Source organism: Ochotona curzoniae, unplaced genomic scaffold, assembly GCF_017591425.1.
Source record: "Ochotona curzoniae isolate NIBS_2020 unplaced genomic scaffold, NIBS_Ocur_1.0 scaffold_4701, whole genome shotgun sequence".
Lineage (NCBI taxonomy): Eukaryota > Metazoa > Chordata > Mammalia > Lagomorpha > Ochotonidae > Ochotona > Ochotona curzoniae.
Genome location: NW_024467122.1, coordinates 68,329,796 through 68,356,821, shown reverse-complemented (window position 1 = coordinate 68,356,821; position 27,026 = coordinate 68,329,796). Strand labels below are relative to the sequence as shown.

Here is a 27,026-nt window from a genome sequence, read left to right as displayed (position 1 = left end):
TATTAGTGCCTCCTGTGCAGGAGGCTACACTGATCAAGTTTAATCAAGTTTTCTCAGTTGTGACCAGTGATCCAAGAGGCATGACAGCATAATCGGCTGGGAAGGTGGATCTGGAGGATTGTGTTTGTCCGTGTAATGACTTCACCTTAGAAGACTCTGCCTGGTTGAGGTGGTCTGGATTAGAGGTGCAAGCCAAGATAGGGAAGTTGCAACCATCGTTTGTGTTTGCTGTAAATCAACCAACTGTGTGGAAGCTCTGCAACGTGAACTGTAGTGACATGCGTCTAAGAAAGGAGAAGCTGGAAGCAGACAGCAGTGCTGGGGAGGAGGGCACGTCCTTTAGAGGCCAAATTGCATAGGGAGGAAATGGGAATGCAGGCTGTGGCCATCTGGGATGGCTAGAGTTAATATCACAAGTCCAAACTTTACGAGGTAAATACATCGCCCTCGTTCTGAATAATGTAACCTCGCTTTGTCAAACTGTAACAATGTTATGTGTAGGAAAACCTGGAGTAGTCTCCGCAGGGGGCAGCCAACACCCTCTGGAGCCTAAAGAGACAGTTTTCCCACCTCAGTGTTAAGGGAGCTATGCCAACCAATCCGGAGCACTTAGTCCCACCCACAACAGTACTGAGAGTGCTTGCAAAACAAACAAAAAACGCCTTGTATTTGCAAAAATGGGTTAAGGGGAAAAAACGAAGCTAGCTGTGGATCACAAATTATTACCTCTCAGCAGTAAATTACAAGAGGCTTCCAGAAGAGAAAGAGAGGTGGGGTTTGCAGCAAGATTGCAAGTAGAAGGCGCTGGGTGGGACTACCATGAGGAAGCTTAGGCGTGCCCTTCTAGCAGGCACCACCAGTAACCCCACTCCGATGGTGACCACGTTTTGACCGCCCCGACGTAGCGGTCGGCGTCCTCTGCCCCCCGTGCAGCCGCGCGCAGCCCTCCACTTCGCCCGTGCGAAAGCAGCCCAGGGCGGCCGCCCAGGCCGCTAGGCAGGCCGGGCCTGGTAGTCTCGGGTTCCCCGGTCCCTCGGCGCTGACCGCGGGGACTCCGCCTTCCGCTGACCGCCTTCCTGTGGGTGGGAAGGGGCGCCCAGACACCCAATGAGGCAGCCATAACGTGGCAGCCACCCACGAGGCCGCGTCTCCGCCCGGCCGGCCTGCGCGCCGGGCCCCGCCCCCTCGGGGGCCCTACTACCCGGCGCCGAGCCGGAGGGGGGAAACGGCGCCCGCCTCCCGCCAGCAGCCCCGGAGGCGGCGCCGGCACCCCCCGCCCCGCCCCGCGCGATGGCGGCGCCGGCGTCCACACCGCCGCGGCCCCGCCTCCTTCCGGTGCTGGCTGCCCGGGCCGCGCTCGCTCCTGCCGGTGGATGCTGCGCCTGTCGGAGCGCAACATGAAGGTGCTGTTCGCCGCCGCCCTCGTCGCGGGCTCCGTCTTCTTCCTGCTGCTGCCAGGGCCCTCGGTGGCCGATGAGAAGAAGAAAGGCCCCAAAGTCACCGTCAAGGTCTGCGCTCCCCCCGCTCCCCGGCCGGGCCCGCCCTCTGCCGCCTTGGCCTTCCGCGGCTGGCGGTCGGCCAGGGATGTCCGAGGCGTGGACGGTCCCGGTGGGTGCGCCTCTCTGCGCCCCCGGCTGGAGCTCCCCCAGGACCCCCGGGCGTCCTGTCCGTCTCCATCCGGCCGCTCCCCTGACCCACCCGGGGAGTGAGCCGGAGGCCGGGATGCCCAGCCGGGGCCGGGATGCCCAGCCGGGGCCGGCAGCCTCCGAGCGATTTGCAGATACCCTGCGGTGCGGACAGCATTTCCAAGTAAACAGTCCCGTGAATGTAGCTTAAACGTGGAAGGTGGCTTGGCCCTGGTCTTGAATGGGCTTTTTCAAAGGGTCATTTCTCAATTCTGTGTCTGCTAAAATGGCAAACGCTGTTATCCTGTAGTCTTTTAAGGAGAGTTTTCCAGGGGAAGAAAAAAAAAAAGCCCTTCCCCTTCCCCCCCAGAACAGATTCGGATGGATTCTTGCTGCTCTAAAAATAGGGCTCTCCCTCCCTCCCGGTCCCCCTCCCTTGGCAAAGAATAACTTTGTTCTTTTCCCACCAGGTATACTTCGACCTACGAATTGGGGACGAAGATGTAGGCCGGGTGGTCTTTGGCCTTTTTGGAAAGACCGTTCCAAAGACGGTGGATAATTTTGTGGCCTTAGCTACGGGAGAGGTGAGTGAGTGGGGCCGGGGCTGTGGGCTCGGATGCAGTCAGCAGTTGGGATGGCAGCAGAGGCACCCTCGCCCAGGCGTTACCCAGGAACCCCAGGGTTGTCAGGGCTTAAGTGTAAGGGGCCCAGAGCTTTCCAAAAGGGGGTCATCATCCACTAAGATAACAGCTGGCTTTAAGGTACCAACAGTGTCTGTGTTAAACAGTTTGCATGCTAACTTCCCATCTGACCAACTTCCCATCTGACCAGCAGGCGGGTTTTTTGTTCTTTTTTTTTTTTTTTTTTTTTTGAGTTTTAATTACATTTGGGAAGCAGAGAGCAGAATAGTCTACCTGCTGGTTCACTCTCCAAATGCCCGCAACAGTTGGGGCTGGGCCAGGTAGAAGCCGGGGGCCCTGAACCCTGTCTGGGTCTCCCCCTGGGTGGCAGAGGTGGTTTTCTGGCATCCCTCCCTCTGTCTAGAAGACACGAGAAGGGACAGGTATTAAGTGAGCCAGTGTTGCAGACAACGTGGGAATCGTGTAGAGGTGGGGAGGGAGCATGTGGAAGCCCAGGTGTTTTGGGGACTGCTTCCCAGGTGGCACCCCAAGCTCGTAGGGTGCCCTGTGGCAGCGTCTCCTGGGCCATGTGCATGAGTTGTAGGCTGGGTCCTGTGTGCCACACCACCTTACCCGCTCACCCTTTTCTCTAGAAAGGATTTGGCTACAAAAACAGCAAATTCCATCGTGTGATCAAGGACTTCATGATCCAGGGTGGAGACTTCACCAGGGGAGATGGCACAGGAGGTAACCCCCGGTCCTTGGGGCATCTGTCCCTGCAGCTTGCAAGGTGGCGGGGCTGGGTTATGTGGAGTAGATGTGGCCTTGTCCCCCTGCTCTGGGGGCAGGTCTGTCTCCTGCATGGAGAGCAGGGGCATCTTCCTGGTGGTGGGAACCCAGTACCAAGCGGCAGGAGCAGACAGACCTGCTGCGGCACACCTACAGCCAGCCTGGTGACATCTCCCCCGGACTCCAGGAGTGCAGTGCAGATGCCCAGGGCGGCCAGTCTCCATGAGGCACACAAAGCCTGTACTGGCACCCAGACCACACTGTGGCTGTTGAGGGGCTCCCTGCAGCAGTGGGTGATGGTGCCCAGGGTGTGAGGGCACGCGGACCAGCCGCCCACTTGCCCACACCACACCTGCAGGCTCACAGGTGTCCATGGGCCGGTGTGTAGAACAGTGTACCTCAGCGTGCAGCTGGCGAGCACAAAGGGAACAAGCCCGAAAGCCAGGTACCCCGCAGGAGATTGCACCCACGGTTCAGGTCACAGTGGACAGAGGGCATAAGGCACACATGACAGAAGGCTGGTGGTGTCTCCAGGGGAGTGGTGGGCGCTGAGCCGTCAGCCACTTCCAAGGTGCTGACACACAGGGGAGTCCAGGCTTGCTGGCCCGGAAACAGCCTGGTGAGTGTGCAGGAATCCTTGACCAGGATCTTAGAGGGGCCGGGATGTAGGGGTGAGTCTTGTTCTCTCTAGGGCAGAAGCTTGGCCCAAGGTGTGGGGGAAGTGGGAAGAAGCCAGGACCATAGGGCTTGGTCCAGGAAGTGTGAGGGAATGGCCTGGTCCCAGAGGGGCAGAAGGGGAGGCAGAGCCTCAGCAAGGCGACTTGGGCCTGAACCCCAGGGGAGCAGATTTAGAGAATAGCCAAAGAGGCAGTGGGGAGAGACCGTTCTTCCATTTGCTGCTTCACTCCCCAGATGCCTGCCAGAGCTGGGGCTGGACTAGGCCAAAGCCAGGAGCTGGGACTTGCACCCAGGCCTTCCACATGGATGGCAGGGACCCAAACACTGGGGCTACCTTCTGCTGCTTTCCCAGGCCACTAGCAGGGAGCTGGACCAGACAGATTGGAAGCAGAGCAGCCAGGACTAAAACCAGTGCTCTGACATAGGATGTGGGTGTTACAAGTGACAGGTTAGCGTGCTGTACCACAGCACCTGCTACCAATAAGGAGGGGCATTGCCAGCCAGCAGTCACCGTGTGACGCTGGCAGTTTCATCTCTCCTGGGAAAAGGGTGAGAGGTGCACACCAGCTGAGACACCCAGCCCCTCCAGCCAGGGTCCGGTCTGTCCGAGTTTTCAGCCTTCCACCTGCCGCTCACTCAGGAACGGCTCCCTGGTTCCGCCCTGTGGGCCTGCAAGAGGAACATGGGTGCCATGGGGGTATAAGTAAAGTGGCAAGGTGTTAGTGAAACAGTGAACATGGCTTTATTGCTGCATTTCTCGGTCCCTCTTGAACACTGTCGTGCAGTGTAAATCTTTGCATCCCAAGGGGAGCCAGAACCAGTATTTCTGCAGCCAAGCAGCAGTCCACTGCCTGCTCCCTTTGCCATTTGCCCTGGCCCTGCAGACACCTCACACACACTCCCAGCCACTTGCCATTTGTGTTCCCTCTGTGATGAGAGACCCGTCAGGCCCCACCTGCTGTGCCTGTTGTGCCCTTGAGAAGACCAGCAGGTCAGCTATAGCAGTCTTCTTTCTGGCGGGTTCCTTCCCTCACTGGCCTGCTCCACAGCTTCTGTCCGGCTGTCCTCTGCTTATAGCCGAGGGAAGCTGACAATACAAAGCCCATCCTCTGGGAAAGCTTCCTTAGCCACATGCACGCTGTTTGTGCAGCAGCCTTGGGCCCCACTTGGTCCGGCTCTGAGGCCAGAGGTGGGAGTGGATGCTTTAGATCTGTGCTCAGTCCAGATTGACAGGCCTAGCCCCCAAGGCCTCACCCCAGCCCAGCTTCCCTGACCACCTCCCCACTCCAGGAAAGAGCATCTATGGAGAGCGCTTCCCGGATGAGAACTTCAAGCTGAAGCACTATGGGCCTGGCTGGGTGAGCATGGCCAATGCTGGCAAAGACACCAACGGCTCCCAGTTCTTCATCACCACAGTCAAGACAGCCTGGCTGGACGGCAAGCACGTCGTGTTCGGCAAAGTTCTAGAGGGCATGGTGAGTGGCTGGAGCTGGCGGCCAACCTGGGTGGTCTGTTCCAGGACAGGACATGAACCCTGGGGGAGGGGGACTCCCTGTATTCCTCCCGTTTGCAAAAGCACCTGAGCCACAGATATCAGACCCAGCCTTCTATCTCCACACCTCCAAGGTGGCCCTAGAGCCTTCCACCTCCTGCCTTCCTCGGTGCCCAGCCAGGAGGCCCCATTGAAGCTGGTAGCACCCCCCTGCAGCCCACCCCTCATCACGTCTGGCTTGGCCTTGCCATGCTTGTAAGCCATCTGAGGTCTGCGTGCTGCAGCCCAGCCGCTGACCCGCATCCCTAGGAGGTTACCCTGACCCGCCCTGCCGTCCCGTGTGCCCGGCAGGATGTGGTGCGGAAGGTGGAGAGCACCAAGACAGACAGCCGGGACAAGCCCCTGAAGGACGTGATCATCGCCGACTGTGGCAAGATCGAGGTCGAGAAGCCTTTCGCCATCGCCAAGGAGTAGGCCCGGGAGACCGCTTCCCTCTGAGCGACCACCTGTGGGGCCTGTTGCCCTTGAGGGGCGTGGCTCCATGCTGCACGGCCCTGGTGCTGGCATCTGATGGAGCAGACCTGCTGCCCCCACATTCCTCAGGCCCACTTTTGTAACAAACTCCTACCAACACTGACCAATTAAAAAGGGGCTTTTTTTGTATTCCGTGTGTGGGCTGGGTTCTTGGGCCTGCAGTGCCTGCCCAGGTCTGCAGTGAGTGCCTGGCCCCTGCCACGACCTTTTGTCAAGCTGTTCCAGCAAAGGCTTCAAATCTACTGCCTGCTGTGCCTCAGTCTGGGAGCTGCTTGCCACCTACTTCTAGCCTGCCTTGTCAGAGCCCACCTTGCAGTCGTCAACAGCCCCTGCTCCTTGCCCTGGGCACAGGAGTTGGCTTGAGCGTTCTGGGCAAAGCCCCAGGCTCAGGCCAGAGGAGGATGAGCACTTCGGGCCCAGGCACACGACCGTGCCAGCAGGCAGCTGCTCAAGGTGTGGGCGGCAGAGCAGCGGCGGTTTCCGGCAGGGTTGAGGCAGAGCTGATGCTGAAGCCGTAGAGTCCCTGGAGAACTCCACTCACCACGACGTCAGCCAGAGGTGCTGCTGGAGGAGGGAGGGCAGCTGCAGGCTGAGAAGCCCAGGCAGGCAGCCCACACACGAATGTGGCATCCCAGGTCCCATTCTGTTCACATTACTGGCTTGGGAAGAGCCAAGTTAGAGTGGAATGGAGATCAGGTGAACCAAGCGGGATTTAGAGGGGACAGCCAGGAGAAGCACACCCGCACTTGGGCCTTAAGGGTGGACCAGCTCCTCACCTGGGGAAGGGGCACAGACATAGGGGTCCTTCTGGAAGCTGACAACCGGCCGGTGGTGCAGCTGTGAGCTGGGAGGAAATAGGGTTTTGAGCCACAAGGGAGTGGGAAGGGCAGGGCCAAGTGTCACGAAGGGTGGGGAGTTGGGGGTGGAGACCCTCAGAAACAAAAAGGAAAAGGTGAGGGGGCCCTGGGCTCAGGAGGCCCCAACAGGGTAAAACCCAGCCCGAGAGATGGGCGGCACGAGCCAGAGGCAGCAGGCGCGCCTCCCTGCATTGGCCACCAGGGGGAGCAGGAGCCAGGCGCAGCCCAGGGCTGGGACTTGCCTGCTGTCTCCAGGCAGGAACTCCCCCAGGGTGCTGAAAAGAAGAAAGACTTGGTAAGCAGACTTCACCTCCCCGGGGATGCTGCTTCTATTTGTTAACCAGCTAGGCTCCAGAGGTGCCTGGGGTTAGCCAAGGTTGGCTTGAAAAACAGCTCCTTCTAGGGTCGGTGCCCAAGGGTCGAGAACACAGGATCAGGCCGCACCACTCCACCTGCTGGCTGCCCCAGCCCCTGTGCCCCCACCCATCCCATGCTCCCCAACACACACAACATTGGCTCTCCATACCCCCAGCTGCCAGCCTTGGGGTCCGTGGGGAAGTGCCGAAGCCTCAGGAACTCCAGTAAGTCCTTGGGCACCTCCTGGTTCAGATACAAGACGCCCTAAAGAGGACAACGCAAGCAGCTGCTGCCATGCAGGGCCCAGAGTAGCTCGAGGTGGGAAGGGGGGCCCGACAGAAGGACGGATTCCAAGTCAGTGGAGTAGCCACACGGGCTGTACCCCGCAAAAAGCCATGGGGCCTGTAAGCCTGCTGTACTGCTGTTGGAAAGTACCCCAATCCACTTCCCATAACTAGGGAACACAAGACCTCACTGGGGGAGAGGGAGGGTGCGCAATGACGTAGCAGTGACCACCTCCTGCCTGGGGGCCACCACCAGTCCTTGCCGCCCGTCAGGGGTATTCTGCTCCCGGATCCCGCAGATTTCCACACCTCTGCTCAGATCATGAGCAAACCACCCTGCCTACCTGGATGTAGGCTTCCAGGCCCTGCCGGCGCTGTTCCAGGCCTCGGGTCCTCCAGTTGGGCAGCCGTTTGGAGGGAAAGTCGGGCACTCTGTACAGTTTCTTGATCTGCCAGAGGTTACCGGGGTGCCATCCCACCACACTTCCTATGGAGCCCCCTCCTCGGGCCAGAAGCCCTCCCCACTCCTTCCTGCAACCCCCCAAGCTGGGCGAGCCAGGACGAGAGGCTCTCCAGACAACTGCCCGAGGACTGGCGGGGCGCCCAGGGGCAAGGTCACTGGGAGCTGGGATCTGCACCCGGCGCCCGCCCGTGCCCTGCCGCCAGGGAGACTGCCCGCGGGTACGCGCTCTCCAAGGGTTGAAGCAGCAGCCGCTGTGGGGTGGCCAAGGCTGGACCCAGAGCCGCCCCCCATCTCCATCCCAGTCTCCCAGGGGCTGGGGCGCGTACTGGGCAGGGGGGTAGGGGTGGGGGTGCCGCCTCACCCGCTTATGCAGCGCGTGGAACTCGCTGTAGCGCCGAAGCACGGTGTGCCTGCGCCCGCGCCACAGTACCTCCACTCGGAACACCTGCCGTGGGGTCGGGGAGCGCGCACTTGAAGGGACTTCCAGGGGGCTCTCCCGCCCTGCCCACACCTGGCCGCCCCGCCCCTAGACCACAGTCCGCCGGGCGGGCGAACCCAAGCAGCCATCCTCAACCCAGTCCCGCGCACGCCGCCGCCGCAGCCCTCGGCAGGGAGCCGCACGCGTCGACGGCACGACCGGGGAGGAAGCACCATTCCCAAGGCTGCTCTGGCAGGACACCAGCGGCGGGTCCCTCGGGCCGCTCCCCACCCCCGGAGGCGCGCCGCTCACCATGTGGGCTTTTTCGGGGCTCTGCCGTGGCCCCTCGGCCTCGGGCCCCACCGACGGGATGTGAACCTGCAGCATCTCCGCGTCCCGACTCGGCAGCCGCGGGCAGCGCGCCGACCCCCGGCGCGGACGCCCCGCCTCTCGAGGCGCAGGCCCGGCCCCCGGGCGTGCCTCGCTGGGCGCCGGAGATTAGGCGGGTGCGTGGACGCCGCCCCGGGTGGACCGCGCGTGGAGCGGCTCGCTGGGGTGAGGCGGCGCTCGCCAGACCCTCCCCGGGTGCCCACAGGCTTCCAGGGACGCGCGCGTCGCCGGTTCTTTGTGGCGGGCCGAGACCTGGGAGAGGAGGCGGGACCCAGACCTCGGCCACCTGCTCTGGGGCCAACCAGGGACGCTCCTGGCTTGCCCCAGCCCCTTCCCCGCCTTCGCAGCCGCACCGCCAGGGACCCAGGCCTGGGACTCCCGCCGGAGCCACGCCGCGACAAGGTTCTTCCGATGCCATCCTCATCCACTCTGGAACTGCGTGCGTCTTGGCTTACCTGCAAAACTAGGGGTAATGGACACCTACTTCAGAAGGTCGTGGGAAATGGAATGGATATTCATTTTGATGCCAAAAAAAAAAAAAAAAAACCCACGGTAATCCATGATTACTCTTTTTGCAGTATGCGTTTTGCATGAGCTCTTCTCATAGCGTGGATTTTAAGTTTCTTTGCACTATCGGGAGACTGAAGGTGATTAAGTCCTAAGTCAGTGCCCAGTGGCAACTGCTCGTGAGCTTGGTGGGAACTGAGAAAGCAGTGCCCGTCTGAAGGGCCGGGCAAACCACGTTAGTGCTGGAGGGGCTGGGAGGACAAGGGGGGTCCCCACCACCACCACCACCACGCATCTCCCCTCTGTGCCCCCTCCCCCGCGGCCCCTTGCGCACGTGCAGCATTTTCAGGAAGCTGAACTCTTCCCAGCTCCTGGTGCGGTCCTCTGGGAGGGAAGCGGCTCACAGCGAGGGGAAGTGCTGCGCTTTCATTTCCTTGGGGGAGCTCCAGGGTCCCCCTGATGTGAGGACCCATCCCTCCTGGGTGACAGCCTCTCCCCCAGCTCCTGCCGTTCCAGGATCCTCAGCCGTCTTGGTGCCCCTCTGTCTCCAGGCCTCCCATGGCTCCTCGCCTCCCCCTCCCACAGGGGCTCTAGTCTCCGGCCTTGGCACAAACCACCAAGATTCCTACTTGTGAGCTGCCGCTGTGGTACCGCAGGCTAAGCCACTGCCAGCATCCCCTGTGAGTCTTGGTTCAAATCTTGGCTGCTCTGTTTACAATCCAGCTCCCTGCTTATGGCCTGGGAAAGCAGCAAAAAATGACCCAAATCCTTGAACCCCTGCACCCAATGTGGAAGACCCAGAAGTTCCTGTCTTTGGGCTGGCCCAGCCCTGGGTTTGCAGATGAAAGATCTCTGTCGAAGTCTGTCTGTAACTCTGCCTTTCAGATAAATAAGTAAATCTTCAACAACAACAGAAACTTTTTAAAAAAGATTTATTTTTTTTTATTACAAAGTCAGATATACAGAGAGGAGAAGAGATAGAGAGAAAGATCTTCTGTCCGATGATTCACTCCCCAAGTGAGCGCAACGGCCGGTGCTGTGCTGATCCAAAGCCAGGAGCCAGGAACTTCCTCCAGGTCTCCCACGTGGGTGCAGGATCCCTCCTTGACTGCTTTCCGAGGCCACAAGCAGGGAGCTGGATGGGAAGTGGAGCTGCCAGGATTAGAACCGGAGCCCATACAGGATCCCGGTGTATTCAAGGTGAGGACTTAAGCTGCTAGGCCACGCTGCTGGGCCCCAAAAACTTTTTTTTTTTTAAGATTTATTTTTATTATTATTTTTTTTTTATTGGAAAGGCGGATATACAGAGAGGAGAGACAGAGAGGAAGATCTTCCATCCGATGATTCACTCCCCAAGTGAGCGCAACGGGCCGATACTATGCCGATCCGAAGCCAGGAGCCTCTTCTGGGTCTCCCACATGGGTGCAGGGTCCCAAAGCTTTGGGCCGTCCTCGACTGCTTTCCCAGGCCACAGGCAGGGAGCTGGAAGGGAAGAGGGGCTGCCGGGATTAGAACCGGCGCCCATATGGGATCCCGGGCGTGCAAGGCGAGGACCTTTAACCACTTGCGTCACCGCGCTGGCCCCCAAAAACTTTTTAAAAAAAAACCTTGCAGTGACTTCCCATAGAGGAAAAGTTACTCTGGGAATGCCACAACACACAAAGCCTGCTTCTCCCACTCCACCCTCTCCCTCCAGCTCCGATCAAAGCTCTTGGCTGCCTGCCCTCTATCTCCTCCCTCTTCCTCACCCTTCACCAGGCAACCTCGCCCTCCCATTCTCAGCTGCTTTCCCGCGTTGCCTGCATTCAGTACCGCCTGTGGCCACTGTCTGCCTGCTTCCATGTCTCCCTGGCGCCAAGCACTTAGCGGGCCCGTGTAGTGGGGAGGCACATGGACCTTTCCTCGGCTGTCACAGACCTCTTAGCCATCGTTGAACAAAAGATTAACAAGAGGGCATTCCATATGGGCTCCGGTTCTAATCCCGGCAGCTTCACTTCCCATCCAGCTCCCTGCTTGTGCCCTGGGAAAGCAGTCGAGGACGGCCCAAAGCCTTGGGACCCTGTACCCATGTGGGAGACCTGGAAGAGGCTCCAGGCTCTTGACTTCGGATCAGTTCAGCTCTGGCTGTTGTGACCACTTGGGGAGTGAACCGGTGGATGGAAGATCAATCTCTCTGTAGCTCTGCCTTTCCAATAAAAATAAAGAAATCTTTTTATAAAGGTTGATGAGACATGCCTGATAGAACTGGAATGTAATGTGACTCAGGGCTATTCAGAAATCTAGACGCAGAGAGTTGGGGCCATTTGGCTCCTGGTCGCACCACCCAGGGCTGTGACCTAGTGATGCTGGGCCAGCCAGGCCTGCCTGTCCTCGTGGGCCTGAGACAGCACCCCCAGGATGAGGCTGAGTCTTCAGGGGAAGAAAGGGCGGAGGGGTGTCGGTCTGAGTTTTAAGGCTTACTTTGAAGGGCAAGGCTTTTCTCTCCCTCTTTGGACTCCACTTGATTCACTCACTTCATCTTCAGGTGTCCGTAAGACCCCCCCCCTCCATTAGTTGATTGGCATGCCTAATTACAGGTGAGGTTCCAAGCCGCTGATTTACTGCGGGAGGAGGTGTCCGCGGAGTCGGCGCGCTAAGGCGGAGAATTTTCCAAGGAAAAGCGAAGACACTGGGCGCCAGGTAAGTCCCCGGAGCGGCGGTTGGAGGCAGAGAGCCGCCCCCACGGACCCCAAGCAGCGGACGCCCTGGCTGGTGTGTCCCTCGGTGGCGGGTTGGCCCACGGGCCCGTGGAATTGTTGCAGTCGCCGTGTCCACGCACGGGGTCCCGGCTGCGGAGCTCCCCGGTGAGCCCCGAGGGGGAGAGCGTGGCGCGCGTCCGGCTTCTCCCGCGGGCCCGGCCGCTCCGGCGCGGTGGGCTGGCCGGCTGCCGCCGCCGGGACACAAAGCCCCCTTTCACCGGCCGGGCTTCTGCGCGCCGCCGCGGCCGCTCGGAGGTGGGACAGCCTCGCTGAGAAAACAAACAGCCGGGGGCGGCGGGCCGGCGGGCCGGCGGGCGCCGCGGCGCACACAGGCCGATTCATCCCGGCTGGCCTCCCCAGCTCCGATCACCTGCGGGACCTGGCGGCCGCCCCCTCCCTGGGGCCCCGGTGCCAGCGCAGTAAATATCAAGCTTCCTAACTGGTGCCCAGGAAATATTAAACCGCCGATGTGCTGCTTTGGTAGGAAAAAAACAAGTGGGGGTAATATAACATCACAGGGCGCATCCTCATGTAGGTATTGTTAGTAATTTTGAAAAGGGGGGAGGGGTGAACCTGCCGTGATGGCTCAATGGCAAAATCCTCACCTTGCAAGCGCCGGGATCCCGCGGGGACGCCGGTTCCCATGCTGAGCTGCTCTACTTCCCATCCAGCTCCTAGCTTTGGACGGCTGCAGCTGCTGCCTTTGAGGTCCTTTGGCGAGTCAATGGAAGCTCTTTCTCCTTCTCTCCTTAAATCTGCATTTCCAATAAAAATGAATAGATCGGGGTGGGGGAGTATTCCTTTCAGTAAGGAGCTTTCAAGATGATTCACTGCCTGCCATCAACGGTTGCTGATTCCATGTTGCACATCAGAGGGGCACAGGAATAAAACTGGAAGCAGAGGTTGAACAGCAGCTGTCTGGTTTACCATCATTGCCTCCAGGGTTCTTGCTGGTTACTTTTGAACAAGTACGTTCTGGGGCTGGCAGTGTGGCACGTGGTATGGACTGCTGTGCACCACCTGGGTGTCCCACATGGGTACCAGTTCAAGTCCTGGCTGCTCCCTTTGGGTCCAGCTCCCTGCTTAAGCATCTGGGAAAGCAGCAGGAGATGGCCCAAGTGTTTGGGCCTCTGCCGTCCACATGGGAGGGAGGAGAAACGGAAGCAGGTGCAGGAATGGCCTGGTTAGCAAGACCCCTCTCACCAGCAGCTGTGGTTCCCAAGGCACAGGCAGCAGTGTCACTCCGAGGAGCCACCTGTCCCCTGCCTGGGTCTGCTTCCGATGACACCTGCAGCCAGGGCTGGAGTGGGGTGTGGGGCAGCAGGCTGAGCCATCCCTGCCCTTCCGGCTTTCTGCTTTGCCAGGCTGCTTTTTCCGGTGGCAGCTCCTGACACTGCTGTTGGTCACCCCTGAGGAGTCTCAAGTCCTAGGGGTTGGCTGGGAGGAGAGCTGTGAGTCAGGAACTTGGGCTAGGGGGACGGGCAGAGGCTGTGGGCAGGGTGCTGGCCAGGGCTGTTCAGGTGTCACCTTTCCTGGCTCTGCTGCTGGCCAGCTGCTCACCACACTGCTCTGTCTTCCAGCTGCTGCCTGTCCTGCCCTGCTGGCTGGCCTGCCCGTGCCGCGCCTGTGAACATCCCAGCTCCTGGGGAAGGACAGGTGGGTGATGATGCCTGGGGCCTACTGTGTTAGTGTTCATGGAGACGACTTGTTGCATGGATGTTAAGGTTGCTTGTTGTTATTTATTTTGCAATTTTATTTATATCCCACGATAGTTTTATGTATAGGGGCTTATTTCCTCTCCCATCCCACCCTCCCGTTTCCTTGCCCACCATTTTGCTCCCTGATATCACAGTAGTTTAGTCTCTTGTAACAGTTAAACTTTCTTATATTTAAATGTATCATGATATGATTAAATACAGATAGAGGTAGAAATCTAGCCTTGTACTATAAAGGTATGTATTTAAATGTTTCATTGGGAGCCCTTCTTTTATGTGGGAATAGAGACGTGCACTGGAGTGTGTCTTCACTTCCTGCAATGCTAGTCTGCAATACACAGCTCATCTATGAGAATAGGTGTATGCATCTGAGAATGTATTTGTTTACCTGTATCTGTTTTGTGTAAAGGCTGCCTTACAGCAGAGAGAATATGATACTTGTCTCTTTGGAACTAGCTTATTTCACTGAACATAATGGTGTTTAGATGGGACCATTTTGTTGCAAATGGTGGGATTTTATTCTTTTTTATGGCCGAGTGGCACTCCATAGACTAGATGTACCAGTTTCTTTATTCCTGTATTGATGGGCGGCAGCGGGGGATGGCCTAAGTCCCTGGACCCATGTACCCATGTAGGAGACCCGGAAAGAAGCTTCTGGCTTCAGAACAGCTGAACCAGAGGATGCAAGATGTCTCTCTCCCTCCTCCCTAACCCTCTCCCTCTGCTCCTCTCTGTAAATGTGCCTTTCATCTAAAAGCCATTTTTTTTTTCAAAAAAAGAAAAAATATTTGCTCATGTCTTATGCATTTCTTTTCTTTTATTTATTTATTTATTTATTTATTCTTTTATTTTTTTTTATTTTTTTATTATTTTTTTATTGGAAAGGCGGATATACAGAGAGGAGATACAGAGAGGAAGATCTTCCGTCCGATGATTCACTCCCCAAGTGAGCCGCAACGGCCGATCCGAAGCCAGGAGCCTCTTCCGGGTCTCCCACGTGGGTGCAGGGTCCCAAAGCTTTGGGCCGTCCTCAACTGCTTTCCCGGGCCACAGGCAGGGAGCTGGAAGGGAAGTGGGGCTGCCGGGATTAGAACCGGCGCCCATATGGGATCCCGGGCGTGCAAGGCGAGGACTTAACCACTTGCGCCACCGCGCTGGGCCCTGCTCATGTCTTATGCATTTCTTAACAGTATTGTTTGCTTTGCTGTAGTTGAGTCTCTGAAGCTCTTGGTAGATCTTGATGTTAGTCCCCTGTCTGCTGGGTATTGGTCCCCGATTCTGTTGGTTGCTGCCTCACTTGTTTATTCTCAGTGTTCAAGGAAACAACTTGTTGTGTTGGTGTCTAGGTTGCTTTTATATTTATTTTTATTTATTTTTGCAATTTCACTTATTTAGCAAAGCTGACATTTTCTGCCTGCTGGTGTTTTTGTGAAACTCCCGCTGCCGCCGGGCCTGGGCTGGGGCAGAAGCCTGGAACTCCAGCTGGGTCTCCCACGTGTGCCGAGATGACCAGCACTAGGCCATCTTTCTCTGACCTCCCAGGTGCACTGGCCAAACAGCAGGAACTTGACGTGGTGTCCTGATGCGGGATGCTGGTGTCACAGTGCTGGCCCCGTTAGGCTGCTCTTGTGCAAACTGTGTGGATGGTGTTGCATGGAGTTTAGACAGGCTGAGTTAGATGGTCTGGGTTCAAGTCTTTTTTATTCTTTAAAGACTTATTCATTTTTATTGGAAAATCAGATATACGGAGAGGAGGAGAGACAGAGAGGAAGATCTTCCATCCGATGATTCACTCCCCAAGCAGCCGCAACAGCTGCGGCTGAGCCAATCCAAAGCCAGGAGCCAGGAGCCTCTTCTGTGTTTCCCTCATAGCTGCAGGGTCCCAAGGCTTTGGGCCGTCCTTGACTGCTTTCCCAGGCCACAAGCAGGGAGCTGGATGGGAAGTGGAGCCGCTGGGATTAGAAATGGCGCCCATATGGAATCCCAGTGCGTTTGAGGTGAGGACTTTAGCAGCTAGGCTACCATGCCAGACCCTGGGTTTAAGTCTTAACTCTGGGTGTGAACTTGGGCAGGTTGGCTTTAGTTCTCTGAACATACCTCAGCCTCTTTCATTCATTCAAAAGGCAGAGTGACAGAGATACTTCCAATCATTGGATCCCTCCCCAATTGGCTGCAGCACTGCGGCTGGTCTGCACCAAAGCCAGGAGCCTGGAACACCATCTGGGACTCACACGTGGGTGCAGGGGCCCACACGCGTGGGCCAACATGCTGCTTTCCCAGGCCACAAGCAGGGAGCTTGGATTGGAAGTGGAGCAGCCAAAAACTGAACCATAGCTCCAAAATGGATTGCCACCAGGCACTGCAGATGGCAGCTCAACCAGCTGCGCCCCCGTGCTGCCCGAGCCTCAGTCTCTTCATGGAGGTAGTGCTACCCACCCAGCAGGGGCTGGAGGGCTGAGGGGTCTAAAATCCTGAGCACAGCACCCACCAGTCAACTCTAGTTAACAACGAGGTCCTGAGTGAGAAGGCGCTGGCCACCAGGTGCTGCTCCCTTCTGGGGAGATCTGCCAGTTGGGCCCCCTGGGTGTCACAGCTGCCACTCATAGTGGAAGGGGAAGTGGAGGGCTCTGCAGCCCAGGGCGGACAGTCATTTAGAAAGAGCTGTCCTGCCCCTGCAGGGAAAGGGCCCCGCTTCACCTGGACAGGGCCTTCCATGGGGTTTTCCTGGGCCCAGACACAGAGCATCCTAAAGCGGATAAGCAGCCTGCTTCCTCTGTTCAGCCAGGGATGGGAAGTGGGGGCCTGCTCATCACAGCCAAGGGGGCATTCCCATGACACAGGAAGGGCTTATCTGGGGCGGGCTTGGTGGAGGCAGGTGGCTGTCAGTAAGGGCACGGAACCCCCAACCTGCCAACCCCAGTGAGGTGCACAGAGCCCCAAGTGAGGCCACATTTCAGAAACTCCTGAAAAACTCCAGGCTGTGGCCTGAGTGGGCATGTTGGAGCCAAGGCTGCAGAGAAGGTTGTCTGAGAACTGACCAGCATGGAGAGGAGACGGTCCAGTAGGTGCAAGCGAGCTGGGACTAGAACGTGGTGTGGGGAGGGATGGGCAGTGGACCTGAGAAGACTCGTGGGGCAATTTAAACGTGAAGCAGGCCACAAGGGATGCAGGCGTTTTCTCCACAGTGGAAATAATTTCATTTGGTTTTTCTGATCATAATGTTCCGACAGAGAAATTTCAAGCAATGTGAAATGGGTTAAAAAATTAAAACTCATGCAGAATTCCAGCTGTAACAACAACATGGTTAATGGTTCAACTGACATCACTCCCATATAACAAATTGGGCTAGACATGGAACGCGCCATCAGTGTCTGTAACCTGCTTTACGAGCCCCAAATACGATTTCCCCTTGCCACTGAATATCACTGTATGGCATCTTTTTTCTTTTTGGCAAAGGTGAAATGACCCAATGCACACTTTATTGAATTTTTCTGGGGCAACTTATACCAATTTTCTGCAAAGCAAACAGGCTGGTAAAAGTTATAAGTTAACGAAACAATAGCATACAAGCCACTCCAATGATAGATCACAAGGGATTTGAAAAACAATCACCAGGTCTCAGGCAACGCAATATGTAAACATGAGTTACAAGAACCAATACCAGTAAATAAACAGAACTAGCCAGAAACGGAATTTACCAGAACTTTCTTTGTACTCATATGTTCAAGCCACCATCACTAAAGAGAGAAGTCATAGTGAAAACGCCTCGTACCTATCCAGGCACGCTTTGTCAACAAGGTGACCTGCAGCCTCGGCAGGAAGTTTGCTTCCTGCATAATTCTCAGTCTATCAAGAATTGTATGGCATCTTTTTAAAATATATATATATTTAAGATTTATTTATCTTTATTGGAAAATCAGATTCACAGAGAAAGATCTTCCATCCATTGATTCACTCCCCAAATGGTCACAATGGCCAGAACTAAGCTGTTCTGACGCCAAGAGCCTAGAGCCTCTTCTGAGTCTCCTATGTGAATGCAGGGTCCCAAGGCTTTGGGCCGCCCCTAACTGCCCTCCCAGGCCACAGACAGAGAGTTGAATGGGAAGTGGATCAGCCAGGACACGAACTGGGACTCATTTAGGATCCTGGTGCATTGCATGCAAGGTGAGGACTTTAGCCACTAGGCTACCACATTGAGCCCAGATTTATTTACTTTTATTTGAAAAGCAGAGTTACAGAGAGGAGAGACAAAGATCTTCCATATGGCCGCAACAGCCAGAGCTGAGCCAATCCAAAGCCAGGAGTCAAAACCTTCTTCTGGGTCTTCCACGTGGGTACAGGGTCTCAAGGCTTTGGGCCGTCCTCGACTGCTTTCCCAGGCCACACCAGGGAGCTGGATGGGAAGTGGAGCTGCCAGGATTAGAACCAGTGCTCATGTTGGATCCCAGCGCGTTCAAGGCGAGGACTTTAGGCCGCTAGGCCACGTGCTGCCGGGCCCAAGTGGTTTGATTTTGCAACTGCTAACAATAGCACATTGGGCCTCTTAGGAAAGTTATCTGAAGGGACTTGGTTTCTGGGCGTGTCTGGAAGGATCCTTAGGCTGTGCTGATATGCCGGCAGGTGCCTTCTTCCTTGTTCCTGCTCCTGTCTGCAGCGTGCTTGTGTCGGACAGGTGTGGGTCTGAGGTGGAGGACGGGGTGGCACTGGGTGGTACAGGCTCAAAGCCAGCGTTCGCCGAGCCTCGATAAGGCCATGCAGACAGGAGACGGGAAAGCGAGCGTGCTTGGTGTCGGGTTTTGGGGACAGGCAAGGAACTGGTGCTGCTGTGGTCCAGGCCAGGGAGATCAGAGGGACCCAGGCTCCACTTTGGGGCAGCCATGTCACCTGCTGGGCTGCAATTCCTCAGTGGGCATCTGTTAGGATTTTTTCTTATTATTTATTTACTTGAAAGACAGGGAGCTGGATTAGAAGTTGAGCAACAGGGACTCCAACCAGCGCCCATATGGAATGCTGGTGCCATAGGTGGTAGCTTTACCTACTATACCACAGTACCTGTCCCAACACAATTTTTTTAAAAAATATTTATTTTTATTTGAAAGGCAGATTTACACAGAGACAGAAAGAAAGATCTTCCATCTGCTGGTTCATTGTTCATCCCCAAGTGGCCATAAGGGCCGGGGTGAACCGATCTAAAGCCAGGATCCAGGAACTTCCTCCAAAGTCTGTAAAATGGATGCATGGGCCCAGGGACTTGGGCCGTACTCTACTATTTTCCCAGACCACAAGAAGGGCGCTGAATCAGAAGTGGGGCAGCGGGACACAAACTCACATCCATAGGGGATGCTGACACTTATAGGTGGAGGATTAATCTGTTGAGCCACCGTGTCAGCCCCCCAAAATATTTATTTTAAAGGCAGAGTTGGAGGTCTTCTGTCCACTGGTTTACCCCCCAAATGCCCTCAGTAGCACAACAAGACTGCCAAGAATCAGCAATCCATCTGTGTCTCCCACATAGGTACTTGTGTGATCACTTGCTGCCTTTTCAGGTGCATCAGCAGGGAATGTGATAGGAAACGGAGCAGCTGGGACTTGAACTCATATAGAATGTGGGCATTACGGTGGCGCCACAACATGGGCCCCTTGACATCTGTTTTAAGCTCAAATCTCTGGCCAAGGGTCAGGGAGTTATAAATCCAGCTGACCTCAGGATTTATAGTTTGTGGAAGACACTAAAAGTCACACAACGGGCACCATAAGACGTTGGCAGGTGACGTACGTCATTCTCACCCGTGTTTCCAGCTCTCCGCTCAGGGCTGGCTCTGCCCACTGAGCAGAGTCTCCAAGACACGGTGTAGGTCCTGGCGCAAGGGCAGCCGCAGTGCCAGCACTGAATACCAAGAGCTCAAGATTCTAGGAGGGATACTTGAGGGGACGTGCGGGGCCCTTGGGTTAGCCAGCCCTCTTGGCTCACATAGGTAAATAAGCCACTCCCCTCCGAGTTTAACCTCCCTTGCCCAAAGGCCCAGCAGGGCGAGGCTCCACCTTTCCACGCCCTGGCCTGCACTTTGTCCCTGGTAGGAGACTCCTGGTTACTCCTTCACCAGCTCCACCCCCTCCCCCCCAATAATTTCCCCACCCAGAGGAGCCTCTTACACCCACAGGACTCACTGTCCTCACTGCTTCCCTCCCATTTGCTCCTAACTGGTTTCTGGTTTCCTGTGCCAGGGACACTGCTCTCCACTCAGTACCCCAGCCAGACACAGACACATGGCCAGTTAGTGCAGGGCAGGGGCCCTTGCTCAGGTCACACTGATTCATCTCCACCTGTCAAGCCGCCCCACCATGCTGACCCCTCATTTCTGCCAAGCATGGGGTCAACTTGGCTGCTCTGGAGGCTGCAGGTTCAAGCTGACAGTGGCCGGGCGTTGTTCCCTGCAGGAGCGCCCCCTGCTGGGGCAGCTGTCTGCTGCCCTCACAGTGCCTCCCTCTGGTCTCAGGCAGAGGGCAGGAGCCCCAGCTGTGGGGCAGGCACCCTCTCCCTCTTTCCAGCCCACTCCAAGCACCCGGCTCTACTGGCGTGTCCCTGCTGAGTGGCCTGCTAGATACTTCGATGACCACACCTGCAAGTTTATGAAACTTGTGAGACAGTTCTTTGGAAAAGCTAGAATCACCCCATGGGGTTTCTGGGCTTGAGGTGTCCATGTAAGTCCACCACTCCTAGAGTCTGTCATGTGTGAACCTCTTGGGATTTCTCTGCCCACGTCTGTTTCCTGGCTCTGTCTGCTGAGGCCCTAGAAGCAACAGGCACCCTTGGCACCTGGACCTTGGTCTCTAAGTATCATGTGCCATAAACAAGGAATCAAGAGTCCTTGGGGAAGATGCAGATGGTGGGACTGGGACAGGGAGTGATTCAAGGCAAACCTGGAAGAAAGGGCTCAGAGAACAAAGGGGACAAGGTAAAAAACACATACACACACACCTGCAGGAAGGGTGGAGCTGTCTGAGTTTCCATGCATCTGTGTTAATGAACAGGCGGACAGATGAGTGTGGGCAAGGCCCCAGCCCTAGTAACGACTGACTTGAGTGAGCCCACTCATCCATCCGTGCCTCTTTCTTTGACCCCTAAGTGAATCTCCCCCCCCATGATGACTTGTTAACTACAGAGGGAGGAACAGCGAATGTGAAATGGAGGTGGAACCTGGCCAATGTCGGCCTCACCCAGGGACTGGAAACACTACTGGGACCAGAGCAAGCCCCAGGCTCAAGGCGCTGGGGACCAACCCTGTCGCTCTGCAGCCCCCGGCGGCCCACCCACAGGGAGCACCCCCCTGAGCAGGCACGTGCTTTTGGGATGCAGATGCAGCAGGCTGAGAGAGGCTGTCAGGAGACATGTGGTCCCAGGTCACACTGAAGTGTGACACACGGTCCTGCCCAGAGGGAGAGAGACCCCACCAGTGTCAGTAGGGGACAGGTGTCAAAGGTATCTCTTGTCACATCAGTGGTAACACCTGCAGGTTCTGCTCACGGCTCTTCATTTGCGGCGTGATGGGGTACACTATTGACGGTGTACTCTCAAGTGACTCAGTTACCTGCCGTGCCAGGCCCATTTCAGGAAAGGCCAGAGTTCTCTGAGCTGTTCCAGCAACTTTTTGCTATCAGTCTGAAGTCATATTCAGAGTTCTAAAATTGCACACCAACAAGCAAGGAACACCAGAACCCAGTGAGGGCTGAATGAGAACTATGATGCGGCCTCCCCCTGACATGACAGCCTCTCCCTGAAAGAGGTTTGTGAAGATAACCATGTGGAAAAAATGTCACACACAGTGTTGAAGGATAAAAGCAGGGCAGAAAATAGTGTGTGCCGTCCTACCCCGTGGCAGGGCACGTGTGAGGAGGAGTGGCAGGCTCAGCGGTGATAATGTGGGGGTGGGGGTGGAGAGTACCTTCTGCCCCCAGCTCTGGCCTTGCTCTGCTACCCCAGGCTGCCCTGCCCTTAACCTGGGCCACCCACCTTAGCCACCAGACAGAGCAGGTCCCAGACTGTGAGGCGGGGGGTGGCCACTGGCTGGCTGGGCCAAACAGGGGAGCCGTGAGCTCAGCTAGGGCCTGGCTGCAGCTGCCAGGTTGCCTGGCAGTGATGGAGCTATGACTTGGGGCAGCCCAGGGCCACACAGCAGAGCAGCACCTGAAGGCCCTCCCAGTTTGTGCTTGTGACACACGGGGCTCTGCTGTGCGTCCTCTTCCTGGGCGGCTCCTGTGCCCGGGGGAAGCACCGGGCCCTTATCAGTCCTTTGCACCCGAGTGCCGCCTGGCTGCTGAGGACGATGGCATGGGTGGTGATGGGGATCACAAGACCTGCTGCCAGGCGCCAGATTCTGGCCTCCGGCAGCTTAGGGACACAGGGCAAGCAGACAAAGGCCACCCCCTGGTGGGAGCTGGGCCCTGCCCCTGCGCCTGGAGTGCTGACCCAGCCCCGCCTCCTGCTATGCCCCAGCACGAAGCACAGAGCACCGGTGTGGCCCATGACCCGGCTTTAAAATATTTTATTACATAATCTTTTCATGGCACCATCAGGAGTAACAGAAAACGTTATTCCCAGTTCCTAAGCCACATCCTGAAAAATATACATTTGTATTTATATATTTATATCAATATTCCACCCCATCCCGTATTTCCACCACCTACTGTAGGTCTTTTGCTTAAAGCAGGAAACTATTCTCTTAGGTAAGAAAATATATATAGAAGCTAAATGAAATTATGGTTAGAGTAAACAGGGGAGGGAAGGAAGGTGTGGTTGAAGGGTGAGCAGAGGGGAAAGTCCGGTCTGAACAGGATGCATCACTGGGGGCCATCGCGGTGGAGGAGGACAGTGTAGAAAAAGGCAGCATCACGCAGGTGGCTCTGGGGTCCTTGGTCCCTTAGGAGATAGCCTTGGCTTCAGGAAGGAAGGCTTCCCAGTACTTTGCCAGCTGCAAAGAAGTGGGGGAAAGTAAGGGAGTGCCCCCTCTAGTGGCAGAGCCTGAGAGAGGAGCAAGCCCAGGGCTGCGGCCCTGAGCCACCCACAGGTGGAGCTGGGCACAGGTGGACGGGGCTGGGCAGGGAGGAGTTGGGCACAGGTGGACGGTGGCCTGGCGCAAGCTTTGGTTCCTGAGTCCCAAGTGCAAGGGCAGTGGTCTCTGAAGTAGTCTTGGCCTGCCCTGGATGTAGTACCCCCAAGGGGGCCACCACTTTGCCTGGTTCTGTTATCCCTTTCAGATGGGCCACTTACTCCACAAGCCTGCTGTGGCCTTGGCCACCAGAGCCACAGGGAAAGGAGTGATGAGGTGGTTCTTAAACCGCCCTCCCTCCCCAGCATGAGAGCAGCCCTGCTAGGCCCCCGCTTATTAAAGCAAGTCGCAGCCTGCCTGGGCTCCCATCAGTGCGGCCCCACACAGGCAGGCCATGGAGGACAAAGGTCAAGTGCAGCCTACCTGCTGCTGTGAGTACAGGAGTGTCTCCAGGTACTTGATCACGTGGTTTTTGAAGTCCTTGGATTTCTCTTTCTAGGGGAGACAGGATTCTACTCTGACCACGCAGACAGTTGCTCCTTCCCCATTTGACGCGCTGGTGGTGTTTATTGCTGACCAAGGCCAAACACAGCCTTAGGGGACAGAGCCAGCTGCTGCCCAAGCCGCCAGGTCCAGCCAAACAGCCTCCGCTTAGGCGTCCTCAGGGGTGGGAGGCCCACAGGAGACCGGGGCGGGCAGCCTCTGCTTTGTGCCTTCTCAGTCTAGCTGGGTAGACAGCTAGGGTGGGTTGGGAACCACTGTGCGCACACGTGTGGAAATGTACACTCAGGACATGCATGCACACACACGCCAGCCCAGGCCTGTTCCCCAGAATCACCGTGTCCCCGTCTTCCTACCCTCTGGGCTGGACAAAAAGCAACAGTCCTAGCACAACATGGGCCTAGGATTGGGAGAGCAAGCCCAGGCTCTCCCAGCTCACCTCAAAACGGATCACTTCTTTCCGGACCACTGCTGAGATCCTCTCAAAGTCCCTTTCGTACTGAGTCACGCGTGACTCCCACTGGGGAGAGAGGAGACAGGCTCACTAAAGCTCCCTGGGGTGGCTGTGGTGCCGTGTCTGACGTGCTCACCCCGACCCCTGCCTCGTGGAGCAGCAGGCACCTGGGGGTTCAGCATGTAAACTGAGGCAGAGCAGAGCAGAAAGCCAGGTAACGCTAGCTGCGAAGGAGGTGCCCTGCGCCCCCAGGGCCAAGCCTGCTCTTCCAGCAACCCAGGATTCCGGCTGTATCCACATTTGGGGCTCACAGGAGGGGAAGCCCCCAGCACATCATGAGTTCTGAAGGGCTTGCCTGAATCACCCAGGCAGGACCCCCAACCACAGCAGGAAGGGACGGGGCTGGGCTCACCTCGGTGATCTCCTCCTTGGCCTGCTGCAGCTTGTCTGGCTTGTTGGCCCACAGCAGTCGGGCCTCTGCCTCCCGCTTCTTCTGCAGTGTGGCCTGAGCGTCCTGCCAGCGCTGCCACGTCCTCATGCGATGGTCAAAGGCAGCCTAGAGGTTGGGGGAGAGGAACAATCAGCTCTTTGGGAGCAGCCTGGCCCAGCCGCAGGGGCAGCTCTCCCAGCAGCCACACCTGGGTCAGGCTCTGCATCTCGGAGTTCATATCTGGCTAGGAAGTATAAAGACCTGCAGCACAGGCTTGGGGTGGGACCCCTTTCCCGGCTTCCAGGGGGCCAGCACCAGGCTGCCACATGGAGCTCCCCAGGGCCCAATGGCTGGGACTACGGTCAGGAGTGGGAAGCCTGATGCCAGGCTCCATACCATGCTGCCATGTGCCAGGAGGTGAGAGGATGGTGGCAAAGGACCCCAGGGCCCCGGGCCTCAGGGAATTTTCATTTAGCAGAAAAGGCCAAGATGACAGTACCAAGTACAGGTATGCAAAGCACTAGAAAAACCAGCGGGCAACTCGGCCATCAAACTAGGGCCTAGCTTCCTCTAAGATGTGTCTGTGAACTCCAACCTTTAAATTGGGGCAGATGGGTCTGTTGTGGCACAGCTAGGCTACCAGTTGCGACTCTGGCGTCCTGGTGCTGATTTGAGTCCTGGCTACTCTGTTCTCTGCCTAGCTCCCTGCTCATGTGCCTGGGAAGCCAGCAGGGAGTTTCTGGCTCTTAGCTTTGGCCTTGTCTAGCTCTTGCTGTTGTGGCCTTTGGGGAGTATAACAGTGGATGGAAGATCCACTTTGTCTCTCTACTTCTCTGTCTTTGAAATAATTTAAAATCAACCAACCAACCCAAAGTGGGGCAGGTGTTTGGCATGGTGGTTAAGATACCAGTTAAGGTATCTGTCCCATGTCAGAGTGCCCAGGCCCGACACCCGGCCCTGGCTCCTGACCCCAGTTTCCGGCCAGTGCAAATGCCGAGAGGCAGCAGCAGGTGAGGGCCCAAGGCACTGGGTCCCTGCTATTCACTTAGGAAACTCGATTGCGTTCTCTGCTCCTGGCTTTGGCCTCGCCCAGTCCCAGCTGTGCAGGAGCAGATCTGCCTCGCAGAGAGAACAGAAACCAAACCTGACTCCTCAGCTGCACACAGGGGGATCTTAACAAATCCTGGAAGTACCCTGGGGACACTGCTTTCACCCCTACCATATACACACCTGCTCAAAACTATCCAGGCCTCCAGGAAGCTCCTCAGAGTCCCCTTGCCAGTCTTTTTCCTTTCCAAAGGACACTTGCTGGCTTGAGCTGAGGCCGGCCTGCCTTCCCTGCACAAGTTCCCTTTGCAGGCCTCCTCAGGACTTCAGTGAATGCTCTGTAAAGTCACCTTCCCCAGCACTGCCCCTGCTGTTCCCTTGCAGTTTCTTAATATCTCAAGTCAAAGGGCTAGGTAAAGAGTGGTTTCCTATCCAAACAAGTGGTTGGACCAGTTCTAAGAAGCCCACAGCAGGTCACTTTCCAGGCTCTCGTCACTGGGAGGCCAGCGGCAATCCACACAGCCTTGAGAGGGGTCCTGGCACACTCAGCTCTTACTCGGCACGTGGGGAGAGGCTCTGCTCTGGCTGCTGAGGTGGGAGTGAGGTGGCCAACCTCCGTTCCCGTGCTCACCCATCCTGATCTCATGCCACAACTGAGGGAGACCCAGATCTGGCAGCATGGGTGCCAGGCTCTCTCCTGGTTTCCTGCTCTCCTGAGGGAGACCGCTAATGCCTCCAGTTGGGCCTCCTGAAGTACTCGGAGAATGTCCTGGTCGCCAGAACCAGGGCAGTCTGCAGTGCTGTCACCTGAGTGCAAGGCACAGAAGGGGAAGGCTCTGGTGATGAGTCCTCTCGGTCCCTTGGTCACACTCCCTGGACACAACACCCAGCTGGACCCGTATAGTCACATGACTGTCCACAGGGGCGGACAGGTAGAAACCACTAAGAACTCGTACTGGGGCAAGGCCACTATGGACCGCTAGAGGGACAAAACCCAAGGGCTGGGGAAGCTCTGGCACCAGGAGAGCAGGTGGCAGCAGCTGGGCCAGCAGGAAGGTACCCAGAGAACACTGATGGCTGCAGCCACGCGGGAGCCTCCTTGGACATTCAGGCATGGCTACTTCTCCCACTGCACCCGGGAAGCTGGCTGTGGGTTGCCACGTGCTTCAGAGTGTCCGACGGACTGGCTGGCTCCCATGGTGCCTTCTCTTTGCAGTGAAAGAAGGGCTGATGGGATGTGACTTCCCGGGCAAGGGAGGAGCCAGGACAAGGAAGGCCAAGTCCACTGGAGGGGAGGGAGGAGCCAGCAAACAAGCTTACACGGACGACGGCCAGGAGGCGGATGTAATCACTGAGGAGCTCGGCCAGGAGGAAGAAGTCACTGTTGGCCTGTTCCTGGTGGAGCTGCTCGATCTTTTCCTCCACCTCTGCCAGCTGGGAGAGCGCCCGCGACAGCGCCGTGTTGTCCTCGGAGCTCCCGAGCATGGCCAGGCTCTTGGCGAACTGGGCTGTGTTCAGAGCTAGCTCTGCAAGGGACGGAAAGACAACAGAGGTCCTGAGGGCTCACAGAGTAGAGGGACCAGTTAGCTGGCCTTGCACGGCACGGCTCAGTCTCCGCACATCCGACAACCGCAGGCTTGGCTGCTCAGTCACTCAAAGCAAAGGGAATGTGGCCTAGCCCTAGGAGCAGGAGTGGCCCCTGGGATCCCAAGAGGCACTGGATGAGGCCAACCTGGAAGAAGCAGCTGCAATATTCCTGGAGAACCAGGGACAGGCATGCCTCTGATGGTATGTGGATGCTGGGGGCCAGCAGCAGGTCTGCCCAGTGAGCATGCGTGCAGTACAGTCCTGGGCGCCCTGAGGCAGGGCCTGCTTTCTGTAAGCGGCCGACAGCAAGAACTTCAGGCTCTGCAGGCCACATGTGGTCTCTGCTGCTCCGCCACCTCCACTCCTACTGCACCCTTTCAAAATGGGAAACTGTTCTTAGCTCATGGTGACAGTTGGGCCCCAGGGCCAGGTCACAATTCAGCAACTCTTAGACTGGTCTTCTGCCTGTTTCGTTTAAGGCAGAGAAGGAAAG

The 27,026-nt window shown here is 56.9% G+C and overlaps 3 protein-coding genes and 1 long non-coding RNA gene across 9 annotated transcripts in view; 2 read left to right on the top strand and 2 right to left on the bottom strand.

The window, feature by feature from the left end:
- The first annotated feature begins 1,202 nt into the window (after nucleotides 1–1,202).
- On the top strand, nucleotides 1,203–5,867 carry PPIB (peptidylprolyl isomerase B). Its single transcript, XM_040969228.1, has 5 exons — nucleotides 1,203–1,508; nucleotides 2,096–2,209; nucleotides 2,899–2,992; nucleotides 5,003–5,187; nucleotides 5,556–5,867. The coding sequence occupies exons 1-5, from the start codon at nucleotides 1,374–1,376 to the stop codon at nucleotides 5,676–5,678; spliced, it is 651 nt and encodes a 216-aa protein (XP_040825162.1). The 5' UTR covers nucleotides 1,203–1,373; the 3' UTR covers nucleotides 5,679–5,867.
- Nucleotides 5,843–8,506, bottom strand: SNX22 (sorting nexin 22). Of its 5 annotated transcripts, none has more exons than XM_040969229.1 (7): nucleotides 8,430–8,506; nucleotides 8,061–8,144; nucleotides 7,581–7,685; nucleotides 7,122–7,216; nucleotides 6,838–6,870; nucleotides 6,515–6,582; nucleotides 5,843–6,302 (listed from the first exon to the last, which is right to left on the bottom strand). In XM_040969229.1, exons 1-7 carry the CDS (start codon nucleotides 8,502–8,504, stop codon nucleotides 6,187–6,189), a joined length of 576 nt encoding a protein of 191 aa, XP_040825163.1. In that variant the 5' UTR covers nucleotides 8,505–8,506; the 3' UTR covers nucleotides 5,843–6,186. The 5 variants fall into 5 exon arrangements, with proteins under 5 accessions (XP_040825163.1, XP_040825164.1, XP_040825165.1 ...); XM_040969230.1 differs by having other exon boundaries at nucleotides 5,843–6,299; XM_040969233.1 differs by lacking the exon at nucleotides 5,843–6,302 and adding an exon at nucleotides 6,323–6,393.
- A 185-nt stretch (nucleotides 8,507–8,691) lies between these two features.
- The window catches only part of LOC121148611, a 41,129-nt gene continuing 22,794 nt past the window's right edge, over nucleotides 8,692–27,026 (top strand). Inside the window, exons 1-3 of the long non-coding RNA XR_005882576.1 lie at nucleotides 8,692–8,976; nucleotides 11,591–11,693; nucleotides 13,333–13,408. This is a non-coding gene — a long non-coding RNA (uncharacterized LOC121148611). The remainder of the gene's footprint in view (nucleotides 8,977–11,590; nucleotides 11,694–13,332; nucleotides 13,409–27,026) is intronic.
- Nucleotides 22,000–27,026, bottom strand: part of SNX1 (sorting nexin 1) — a 34,005-nt gene continuing 28,978 nt past the window's right edge. For both annotated transcript variants that reach the window (XM_040968769.1, XM_040968768.1), the window contains 5 exons: nucleotides 26,267–26,472; nucleotides 23,882–24,025; nucleotides 23,455–23,535; nucleotides 22,938–23,009; nucleotides 22,000–22,436 (listed from right to left, as the gene is read on the bottom strand). In XM_040968769.1, the coding sequence (XP_040824703.1) occupies nucleotides 22,386–22,436; nucleotides 22,938–23,009; nucleotides 23,455–23,535; nucleotides 23,882–24,025; nucleotides 26,267–26,472 (554 nt within the window). In that variant the 3' untranslated portion in view covers nucleotides 22,000–22,385. The remainder of the gene's footprint in view (nucleotides 22,437–22,937; nucleotides 23,010–23,454; nucleotides 23,536–23,881; nucleotides 24,026–26,266; nucleotides 26,473–27,026) is intronic.